At 33.5% G+C, this 12,567-nt stretch overlaps 1 protein-coding gene across 1 annotated transcript; it reads left to right on the top strand.

The window, feature by feature from the left end:
- Window positions 1-409: 409 nt before the first annotated feature.
- On the top strand, window positions 410-6,038 carry LOC124363131 (yrdC domain-containing protein, mitochondrial-like). Its single transcript, XM_046818268.1, has 3 exons — window positions 410-520; window positions 2,831-3,095; window positions 3,276-6,038. Exons 2-3 carry the CDS (start codon window positions 2,843-2,845, stop codon window positions 3,653-3,655), a joined length of 633 nt encoding a protein of 210 aa, XP_046674224.1. The 5' UTR covers window positions 410-520; window positions 2,831-2,842; the 3' UTR covers window positions 3,656-6,038.
- The last annotated feature ends 6,529 nt before the right edge of the window (window positions 6,039-12,567 follow it).

A 12,567-nucleotide genomic window follows, 5' to 3' on the forward strand; every position in this document is an offset into this window, starting at 1 on the left:
TCCACCATTGGTTAGACTAAAACAATCAGAAGTTAATCGCATTAGTCAATGACCAGGCTCTAGACTAAACACTACCCACTTCATTACCAGTTCTGGCACCAGTACTTCCACTATGACCTCTGCACGGATGTTTGATTAATACAAATAGACGATTGGGTTCGTTTGTGTAATGCTGACACGGACATAGATAGTGAAAACTACTTAGTAGATGATATATAAATAAGACACTAAAAGTAACTTTACTGCACAAAAAAGAATATATCTAATCTCTAAAAACCTGTCTACGTAAAAGTAGCAAAAATTAGCAAAACAACATAATTTTAGGAACAAAAGTTAAACCGTTTTAATGTTTATTTGATTAAAGTTTTAGTAGCAGTTGTGAGTTTACGTGCTTATTCGAGACTGTCTGCAGTGATGACCCAGTGAACATTTATTTCTGACATTAACATGGGAACTGTGCCATTAACACGCTGAGATAAGACAGAGTCCCCACACACTGTGTCAACATTAGCTTGTACATGTAAGTATGTATGTGTATTACAATACTTGTCGCAAGGTTTTGTTTATTTTGATCTAGATGGTAGTTACGTGTTAGGTTAGTTATTCGTCTGAAGCAAAGATCAGATTAAAAACTTATTTGTTTGTACCACTGAACAAATACTTGATGTAAATAAATCAAGACAGTTTGGTCACACAAGTGTTAGTTTGTATAAAAACACATTTCTTGTTACTTTTTTGCATTTAAATATTAAAACAATTCCTTGCATTATATGTGTGTGATGGTTGCTAGTATTAATTAATATTTAGTTTACATTAGGTAAATTAATTTTTACAATTTTATTAGCTTTAGAAATAATACATTTATATTTGTAAATGGATTTAGTTCTTAATTTGTATTTATAATTTAGGTTCAAGGACGTAGCCACCTAACGACCAAATGTCAAAAATTATTTTTTAGTTAACGATTATCATTATTTAAATAGTTCATCATTACTGACATGTACTGCTGAAAGATCGTTTTCATCAAAGGAATGTGTCAAGAACTTTTTAAGGAATAAAATGGGGCCATCCTCTTTGTCCACAACGGGAAAATATTAGTTTTCTGGACCCCCCAAAACGGGTTCACTACGTTCTTCTTTGGGTTTATTTATTATTATTCGTTTCTAAAGTCTTTCAAGTCTTTAAACAAAACCTTTTGCATTCACAAATCAGTTATTAGTTTCAGGAAGTCGCAATTAATAAACTTGCTATAAAAGGCAAGGGAATGTTGGTGACCTAAGTTGCTAAGGAGTATTAGAAGTAATAAATAATACGTGTATTGTATTTGTTAAATAGTTAATTCTAATTATATAATAGAATTCTACACAATTGAATTCGAACAATATGTATGCAATTAAAACAATGTCTCCGTACAAAGTAATCTCTGTCAGTAAGGCATGGATTATATACGGTTTATATAATAATAATAAATTTAACCCAAATAAACTGCCTAAATTTGTAGTTCATATCTAGAAGTAAAGAAAGTCGTTGACTTTTGAATAACTGGGTCTTTGGAGAGCTGGTAATGGTTTAATTATCTATTTATGTATTCAAAAATTTGTGAGTTTATAAAAAGCAATCTAGTTTGGGTTAAAATGTCACTGTTTCCCTGTTTCCGAATTTTAATTTTGAATTAAATACATTCTTGTTTAATAAATGGAATAACTGCAATCTTTAACAATTACATTTGCGCCAAGCCGGTACTTAAGGAACCAGTTAACGTTCTGTTTTATTGCTTCAATTAAATTTCAATCAGGCCTACAATGAGGAGGGGACATTAACCAGTCTTTATGACAGTTTATTGTTTTATTAATTTTGAGTAAACTTTAATTAAAATAACAAATATTGGATATTATGTGCTATTTAAGAACACTGTTAGCTGTAAATTTAAATTACTGTATTAAGAGGAACTATGAAGAAAAGTTTTATTTTTTTAGAAATGGAAACAAATTTTGAAAACTTAAAAATATCTTATAAATCCAGTTTATAAGATTTATTTTTTGAACCTCCAAGTCGAGTTTCCTAAAGGGCCGTTAAGAATTACGTAATCGTTATGGTATAAATAGACATTTGTTTACACAAATACAGTGAAATTTACAGATTAAACAATATAAAATACGTAAAGCACTTTTAACTTTGTATTCGTACAGTTTAGATAGTTTACACAGTTCTTGGTCCTGTCCACCACTCTCTGGAATCAAAGCGACGATTGTACATTGCAGAATATGCGGTCGTCTCTTGCATTAAATCGTCCCTTAGGGTTCAAAGGGTTAAGTGATTTATCGTTAACAACCCTAGCCAACTGGGATAAGTAGAACTATAATCAATGCCAGTGTTTAGTACAAAACAGGACTATTTGCAATATAGTGCATTAAACTTTGATGGTTTGATTAATGACAGTTTATAATCATACATTTAAATTTGAAATTTGGCTAGAGGATCAAAACACCAAACATGAACTCCATTCTTTTGATTAAAGTTTCTTATTGACGATCTTGCCAACGTTATGTTACAAAAATTTATAACTGCGTTTCGAGGATTGAAATCTACTCTCTTCTTCAAGCATAAACAAGACCTTAAGACCTTAGAGAAAATGTGGCAATGGACAGCCAATAAAAGTAAAAATAAATGATATTTGATGAACTGTATAAAGTAACACTTGGAGAAGAGGGTAGATTTCAATCATCGAAACTTAGTGCTAACCTTTTATTTAACATATAACGTTGGAAAATGTCCGAAATCCTATAAACTTCATGCTTAAAATTGAAACCAAATATCGCTTATGTAACAGTTACAGCGAGTTATGTCACATCCTGGTCTGACCTTCGCTGTCTCTTTGGCCCTAGTACTACCCCTAGCGTCTGCCGGACAAGTTCAGAAGATCGAATGGAACGTGGTAAAGTTGGGCGGCAAGGATAGAGCAAACGTCAACGTGCTGGTGGCCCTGGACACTCTGAGGGAAGGCAAGGTCGTGGGCCTGCCCACGGATACAGTGTACGGCTTCGTGGCCGACGCTACCCGCCCTAGGCCCATCCAGAGGCTCTACAACATCTCAGGTCAGCCATCACAAAGTTTGGCGTAGAATTTGATCAGAACAAATATAATACTATGTTGATTATAGTTAAAGGCCATGGTCAGAGTTTTTGCTGAGGAACTTCTTTTACCAAATGATTTATATAAGAAAAAAATAATTCGAAATACATAATTTAATTCATGCTGACGATTATATGATGTAGGATGGCAGTACTTTCATCAACCTATAACCATCGCTTTGGATGAGCTTCAGCAAGTGTCCATGTATGCAGACATCGACCACTTGGACCGCAGCATGCTGAGTCAGCTGCTGCCCGGCAGAGTCACTGTGGTGCTGAGACGGCGGAGCGGAGTACTGCCCCATCTCAACCCGTCCACAGATCTTATCCCCATCCGCGTTCCGGGCAAGAAGGAAAAGATCTTCATCAGGAAGCTGACCCACCAGTTGGAGAGGCCCCTGGCTCTAGTGGGGGCCAGGAAGGTGGGCCGTCCTCATAGTATCTGCATAGACGACTTCGAGGACATCAGGCTGAGAGCGTACGTGGTGTACGACGGTGGCAAAATGGAGAGGAAGAAGATGTAGGGGACGACTGTGGTGGATCTGACCACATCTGGGAGGTACAAGATCCTCTGGCCGGGATGTGTGTTTAGTGCCGTTGTCAGCATCATGGAGAGGTATGGCCTGGAGGAGTGGACTGACGGGCCCAACATTACAGTGTTCAACCCGACATAGTCCCTCTCAATCATGAAAACAGAAAGAGAGAAGTTTGTAAGCTTAACAAATTATCTGTTTCGTAAAAGTGAGAACAGATGTCTGAGCGAGTATAGGGCTTTATGATCTAAACTTACTGAGTTCTTGGGTTTAGGTTAAAAAATGTAATGACTCAATGTTCCGGTTCTTTTTTATATTTATATAATCGTATTTATAAAACATTAAAGCCCAAAATATAACTCATTAATATTAATCAAAACACCTTTAGAAGTACTTAACGAATTTATAAGACTTTTTGTGCGCAGTTTCGTTAATTGTGACAAAAAATAGCCTAAAGTTTTGCAACATAACTATTAAAATCCTCACAACCGTTTGGAAAAGAGTTTTTTTAATGCATTAAATTTTTTATAACTAAATACACGTTATTATATAGCAATATGTAAGGAAGGTTGCGCTGAGTATATTGGTATGTGTCTCTGTATCTTTTTTTAATTTACAGTATTACAGATCCGCAAAATATTATAAATTTTCCATAACATTACAATCACTCATCTGACATACGTTTCTTATTATACGTTATTTTCAAGAAGAGTATTTAACCTTTAATTCTTGGAATTTGTACCATTACATTTCGCGACTTTGTAGCTTCATAACAATAATCTGGTTTGTGATGATATTGTACTCGAATTATGGCTATTCTCTGTAGATTTTGTGTGTTTTGAGATTACATAACAAACTATAAAAGTAGCAAAATACCTTAATTATAAGGTAACGTCTATTAAGACGTTTTTATTGGTTTTAGTGATTTGTTAACATTTGAGATATTGCATTTTGTATCAAATAAAAGTTTATTATAGTACGAAGTAATACCACAAATCTAACTGTTGACGTTATACATATGTTTATAGACATACATACTATACATTCATGGACATATATACAAAATATTCACATGCGTAGCTTATGTATGTGTATATAACTAGTATTTTGTATCATTTAAAATGTTCACAGCTTCTTATAATACGTAAAAATCTCGTTAATTCATTTTTCATTTGTTACTGTACAAACCCTTTTATTTTTGTTTACATTTATTTTCTTGCACACAATTAATAATTAATATCATATTTGATAGTCAGTAAGGAAATTACAACGAAAACTTATTAGATTAAACCTATTTATTCAATCTACTAAAAATAATATTCAACAAAACCAATGATAATTGTTATTGTTAACTGAATGAAATAATATGTTATTTTACTTTAATTTTTATTATAACAATTACGATTTTTTCTTAAAACTTGTGCTTGTTTGTATATTTATAATTATTAAGAAAATAATAGATTTTAAATTTGAACTATACAAACAATAATTGTATAACTTTTTCATCATTTTCAGAAACTCCCGTTTTTACAATTGTGTACGTTTTTACATAATATTTGTGTAGGTTATGTAAGTTTCCTTATTTTACCCGGTAAAGTTAGGACTATGAAAACAAAACAAAAGTACTTGAAATTTATTGGGATATTGAGTTAATCGTTGGGGGTAAACATGATCGTGCAAGTAAATATCATTAAAACATCATTTTAATCCGTTTATGATAATATAAAATTGTAACTTGCACAATTTCTTTTGTCTTGAATGGTTTTTTCGATATCTAGTATCATGTATATGAGATATTAAACTAGAGATATATATTAATACTTCTAAGCCAGAAAGACTATTTTATCACAATATTGATTTTATGTTATACATAAAACTACTGTCGCATTTCCTTCATCCATTGGTTGACTTATTCTAGTTCCATTTTCTTTTAAAGCACAATTGTATATCCTCACCATGTAGATGTTTGATTGGTCAGAATAATCGATCATAGGAATAATCTAAAAATAATATAGAAATAAAAAGTTATAAAAATAAATTATAAACATATTTTGGATATTTGTATCGAGTGCACGTGTTTATGATTGAATTTACCAATTCATATTAATATAAATATTATATTATAATTCACTCTGTAAATTGAAGATTTCATTGTATAGCAACTACGTAGTTATTTGGTTTATATACAAATGTGTAATTTATGATAAACAACAATGAAAGCAGTGAAACGGTTGAGTAAACCTGGAATATGGTAATTGGGGATATAACGGATTTACCGTTTAACAATGTAAATCAAGCTCAACCAGACTGCAATTAACATGATTACATTGATCATACAAATTTCTAATAAAAGTTTTGTAATTTTCTTCTTTTATGTTGGCTAAAAACCTCTTTACAACTTTTACAAATGCTTTCCACGCTGTTAGTTCATTTCTATTAAGTAGTTTTTCGAAATCAGGATCTCAAAATTTATCAATTTTCTATTGTCAGGACCCGTAAGTGTATTTACGTTGTTGTTTAGTTTCAAAAATTATATATATAGTTTTCCCTGGTTTCTTAAAAAATGGATGTAGGTTGACCAAGTATTTGTGTGCGTGCTATTAGAAGTGCCAATAGATCTATGTCTTCGCCAACGATAATTATTGTAGTATTATTTATTGATTTTTCAATTGCTGTTTCAACTATTAAGACGTCAGCATCATCACGTTATTGTCTTGTAGAAATGCATTTCAACTAATTTTCTTTTGTTAAATCGATTAGATACAAATTTGTCTTGACTTGTTTGTCTTGGTTGATTTTTCTTCCATCGATTCATTGAAGTGCACTTCACAAGATACATCAGAAACGGCTGCGGTTCCATCGCTTTGATATTTTTTCTGGTATCGGAGTAACCATAAAAAATGACAACAGTATTTTGACCAAAATTGTTTGATAAATAATTCATATATTTGTTAATGAGAATGTTAAATGTATCGTTTTATGCCATACAACAGGATGCATAAGAAATCCACCATAAATTATGTATGTTGCATTATCACAAACTAATTGATAATTAATTTATTCTAAGTATCGATATATTTTTTATTTCTGAGTTTTTCTCATGCCAACATTATCAAATAGTGCTGTTGGATACGGACTTAATTCATATTGTAAATATTCACAAAGATTTTCCTCAATTTTTTTATTTAAACTAATTCGTCGAAATAGCAATAACGGATCGATGGGTACCTAAGAGTTATGAACCATGGTAGAAGTGTTTACTGATGATAATGGAAGAACTCTGTCATTTTTAATGTTTGTAGACTACGTCTAACTTCTACTACGTCACCACTAGATAAACTACTCATTACAAATGAAACACTTATCACTCATTATGAACACTGTTCAAGATCACAAAACTACGAAAATACGTCTTTAACACTCAGGAAATATTTTTCAACTGAGCCAAACACAGACCGACAGGCAGTAGCAGGTATAAAGGGACGGGTCTCAGAACAATAAAGAACGGAACATCTGCCAGTGGTGGTCATTTGTGTTATATATAGTAGAGTTTACTAAGCTCCAAACCCTGTATAATATAAGTATATTTGTAAAAGAAACACCCAAGTATAAGTTAGAAGTTTTAAAAAAGTTAAATAAATTTATAACAAGCAATATATATCATGGATTATGCCTGCGGGGAAACCATGTAAAAAACGCGCCTTGCCTTCTCCTCAAAAAGGTGTGCGGAAACGAGTGCATCATCATAATGTAGTCGCTTTTTCAGCGCTCTAGCCCGAAAACAGTTGAATTTACAGAAAAATTCAAGAGACATTTTTTGTAGATACTCGTATGAGGAATAATTTTTATAAAGACCTTTATTGACTTCCGAGCCATAGGTCGCGAGATATTCACAAAAAACTGACGTTCGTGACCTTTTGACCCTTATAACTCTTTTATCCGGCAAAATATCAATGCTGATTTTTCAAATCTTCATTAAAACGCCATAATGAAGGTGTATACCAAAATTCAGCTCACTAGGAATTTTTCCGCAGATAAAACCTTAAATTACTGGACTAGATTTACAATTAGAACAGTATTATAAATGTAATAAGCTTTGTTAAAGTTAGTTTGTGACACTAAAACAATTACTTACAACAATTTTAGAGCTACTAAACGGATTCTAGCAATAAGCATGGCAACAAAGTTATAACTTGAACAGGTTATGACTTATATAATTATGATGTAGGTAATGAAATAGAACTTGATAAAACGAATTGATAACATTCAGATTTTAGCAAAATAGAAATGTGGTGACAATCGAAAATTGCACTTAATAAAAATAAACTTCCCAGTGTACATTAAAAATTAAAATACATATAGATTAAAATGTGTGTAGTAAATTTCTTCTAAAATAAAAAGGAGAACAAATACCGCTACTGAGGGTGTAAGTGTCCCATACAGGTTGCCATACATCATTAATGAGGTCCTGTATGGGTGTAGACACGATTTAACTAAGGTAGGGACTCAATCTCTAGGTATCCCTGTCGACACCTAGTAGCATCGGTCCTCCCCGCCTGCAGTCCCCGCGGTCTGTGTATATATGGCGACACTACACGCTCGCATTCCACCGAGTTTTAGTTCGGAAACTAGCGAGGTACTCTAATACTCTGTAAACACTGACCAGTCCATAACTCTTACAAGTTAGTAATAGAGCTTCATATCTGGCTCTGAGTTAGGTTGTGTGTTGTAGTTCGGAAACTAGCGAGGTACTCTAATACTCTGTAGTACTCTGTAAACACTGACCAGTACCACGGCTCTAACAAGTTAGTAATAGAGCTTCATATCTGGCTCTGAGTTAGGTTGTGTGTTGTAGTTCGGAAACTAGCGAGGTACTCTAATACTCTGTACTACTCTGTAAACACTGACCAGTACCACGGCTCTAACAAGTTAGTAATAGAGCTTCATATCTGGCTCTGAGTTAGGTTGTGTGTTGTAGTTCGGAAACTAGCGAGGTACTCTAATACTCTGTAGTACTCTGTAAACACTGACCAGTCCATTAATTAGGTTGTATTAAAAAGAGCTCTCTGTATTGGCAGAGATAACACTCCGGCCAGAGTAATTACGGGCGTTAGAACTCTGCTGCACTCAATCACGTATTTACTCACGACACACATAGCCTATGATGGGTTCTGAGACAGCAGTCATGTTATGTTCTAAACTAACATACAGTAGATATTTAAATTATGTCCAGTTACACTATAGCTCTCTGTATTGGCAGAGATAACACTCCGGCCAGAGTAATTACGGGCGTTAGAACTCTGCTGCACTCAATCACGTATTTACTCACGACACACATAGCCTATGATGGGTTCTGAGACAGCAGTCATGTTATGTTCTAAACTAACATACAGTAGATATTTAAATTATGTCCAGTTACACTATAGCTCTCTGTATTGGCAGAGATAACTCTCCGACCAGAGTAATTACGCGAGTTAGATCTCTGCTGCACTCAATCACGTATTTATTCACGACACACATTGCCTATGATGGGTTCTAAGACAGCAGTCATGTTATGTTCTAAACTAACATACAGTAGATATTTAAATTATGTCCAGTTACACTATAGCTCTCTGTATTGGCAGAGATAGCACTCCGACCAGAGTAATTACGGGCGTTAGAACTCTGCTGCACTCAATCACGTATTTACTCACGGCACACATAGCCTATGATGGGTTCTGAGACAGCAGTCATGTTATGTTCTAAACTAACATACAGTAGATATTTAAATTATGTCCAGTTACACTATAGCTCTCTGTATTGGCAGAGATAGCACTCCGACCAGAGTAATTACGGGCGTTAGAACTCTGCTGCACTCAATCACGTATTTACTCACGGCACACATTGCCTATGATGGGTTGTGAGAAGGTAGTAGTGTTATTTTGACAGGTGGCCGTGAACATGTACTCATAATTCCACCTACAAAAATATAACTCACTTAACATCTTTGCCCTCATTCTACTTTTATTTATATCATCTAACTCTCTCAGGGCAAGTACACTGTCTAGTTATAACGTTGCTTAAATCTAATAACACGTACTATTTAATACAAAGAAAAGTTTAATTCATTTACTCAATTACATTAAGTACTATATTAGTATAATTAAACGTCTTACATCATTACCAAATGTTAAGATATATAAATAGAAACAAATTTAACAAATACATTATGATGATAACACTGGTGAACATTAAAACGGGATATTACGAATTGTTGGTAGTAGTATGTATCTAAATTTTATACTTTTGTAGGTAGAAGAACTAATACTCCCAGTAACTTGTCCAGGCACGGAGGAGAAATGATCCAAAACGACAACAGGTTATTTCAAAGTAAAGTGCGCGCTTAGCGCCAACAGGTCACTTCGGATGAAAAATGACCGTAGCCTTTAGCAGATCACTTCCAATAATATTGGATTTACCGAACTTGGCCTCTTAAGTTACGTTTTATAAAGCAGTGCTACTATTTATATCTGTTTATTTTGGGAGTATCTGTCAGCTGATTATTGCAGCTTTTATTAATATTTTTTTTATTATTATACGTAACGAAATTGTCATAGTGATGCATATTGAATCCATACCTCCCACCATAGCTACGTTTTTTCTATATCATTACATTTTGAAAATCACGACTAAACGACAGGATCGTTCTTTTAGGCAAGTAAGGTAAGTTTTAATTTAGAATTAGTTACAGGATGTCCTAGATGGCAATGTTTCTACTAGACTCTATTAATTGTAACGTTTTAGTATAAAAAATCCAAATACTAAATAAAAAATGGATGGACTATCCCTATAAATGTTTTAAGCAATATCCGCCATCCAGTCGTAGGTAACAACTACGAAATTACGGCCAGAATGGTTCTGAATACCACTGTTCCCTTTTCAAATAACTCATGAGCCAGCCTAATGTGAATAAAGATACCGTTTTTAACTTTGCATGAATAAAGCTGACAAGTTAAGAATATTAATAGCGCCGTAGAAAAACTTAATAACATTTAATATATCTTTTAAATAGTTCAATAGATTCCAAAATGTTATGTAAGTTTTTAAACGTGGCATGAGGAAGTTAGTCGCTTGCTACATTTTTATCTTTTTGACAGTTGAGTTTTAAAACGATGGTATTGGTAGTCAAAGAGTTTCACTGTTACAGTCATTTATTTGAAAACTGTTGCTGCCGTAGTTTTATTAATATTTTAGGTTGTATGATAGAGTTCTAACTCAAGAGTCGGCCGCTTCTCGATATTCCGCTACGCTACAGCTCTCTTGAGGGCCTCACATCGCGAGCTTTGAAGATATCGTTACTTCCAATCAAAGCAACGTTTTGTTCAGATTTATACTGCAACTAGCTATTCGTAAACTTTGCCTGTATATGGGCACTTCTGGTTCAAGTGAATTATGTTTCCGACGCCGATGTAGAGTTTGTCTTATTGTCACGACCAAGGAAATTTGTCAAATGTACTTTATTATAAAGTGGTCTAACACTCAAGCTTTAAGTTCGACCAGAAATTAATTAGAAAGACAACTATACACCAAAACTTAGCGCCTTAAGACAGTGTTTGGCTATTTAATATACGTAAGTGTTTCGTAACTGCAGTTTAAAACGTGCAGGCGCTTTGATAACTTTTATATTTTGCTGCGCTGCCTGGTGGTGAGTTACATCAATGGGAATAGTATATAAATTTTTTACGAGGAAAAATACATTATATACAAATTTTCATAATGATTGGACAGATATTTTCTGAATTTATAAAGCACATACAGACAAACATTCATTTATCTCTATCTATCTATATATTATGGAAATTCAAGTAATCTAAACAAGAAACTTTGTCCTGTAAAAACTCATTTAACTTCGATTCAACTAAACTTTTGCATACATGTGAAGTCACATTATTGTGTATATTAAAATTACACACTTCATCAATCATTTTCATTTAACTAACAATGTCGCAATCACTTTATGCTTGTTTGTTAGGTCCTTTCATTTAATTTTTTATATAGTCTAATACTTTTAACCTGCTGGGATGCATAAAATTTGAACATACATATTAAATATTCCTTTTTGATTAATGTAAATAAAAAATTTAATTCCAAAAATAAAAGTCAAAATACATAATCATATAAATACCATAAAAAGTCATAATTGTTTGATGTCTAATGGAATAATATTATGGAGAGATATGGACACAGTTGAATTTTTGGGTTTATTTGATGAAAATAATATACAATTGTTTCTCCTTTTAAATTATACACAACATTTCATTTACCCATGAGTTTTATAGTTCTCACAAGATGATTCCGTAACTTTTTAGTATAGGGTTTCATTTACTGTTTTGGAATAGTGGTGCATCTTACTTTGAAATATTTCCTAAATGTAGATTCATTGGAAGAACAGTGTGGTACTGTTCTGGTTAATACTCAAACAATAGTCGTGAGAAAATATGATAACCTCAACACACTTCGTCAATACTGACTTTATCGTGTCATCCATCAGATTTTGACATCCTTGTGTATATGAACCTTTACCACTGTTTCAGCCAATACACAAAGTGTAACAACACCTTCGAGGGCCTGCAACAGTTCATCTCTGTTTTGGGCGTGAATCAGACTGAACCTGCTCGTCACTATAGTAGATCTACACAGCTGTTGTTCACAACGTAAAGTTTCAATGATCTTACCAAGAACTGGACGATGTTGTATTGAAAATTTGATGGGCGATCAATCAGCAGTGACACATATTTTGTGGAGTGTGCACATACAATGCACAAGGGGTGTATGAGTCAGAGATGTGCAGCTTCTGAAAGCGAGGGAAGACTGGCCTGACGCTTGTCACTAGGAAGACTCATCTTCGGCCGCCGCCAACTTTT

This window comes from Homalodisca vitripennis, chromosome 5, assembly GCF_021130785.1.
Source record: "Homalodisca vitripennis isolate AUS2020 chromosome 5, UT_GWSS_2.1, whole genome shotgun sequence".
Classification (NCBI taxonomy): Eukaryota; Metazoa; Arthropoda; class Insecta; order Hemiptera; family Cicadellidae; genus Homalodisca; species Homalodisca vitripennis.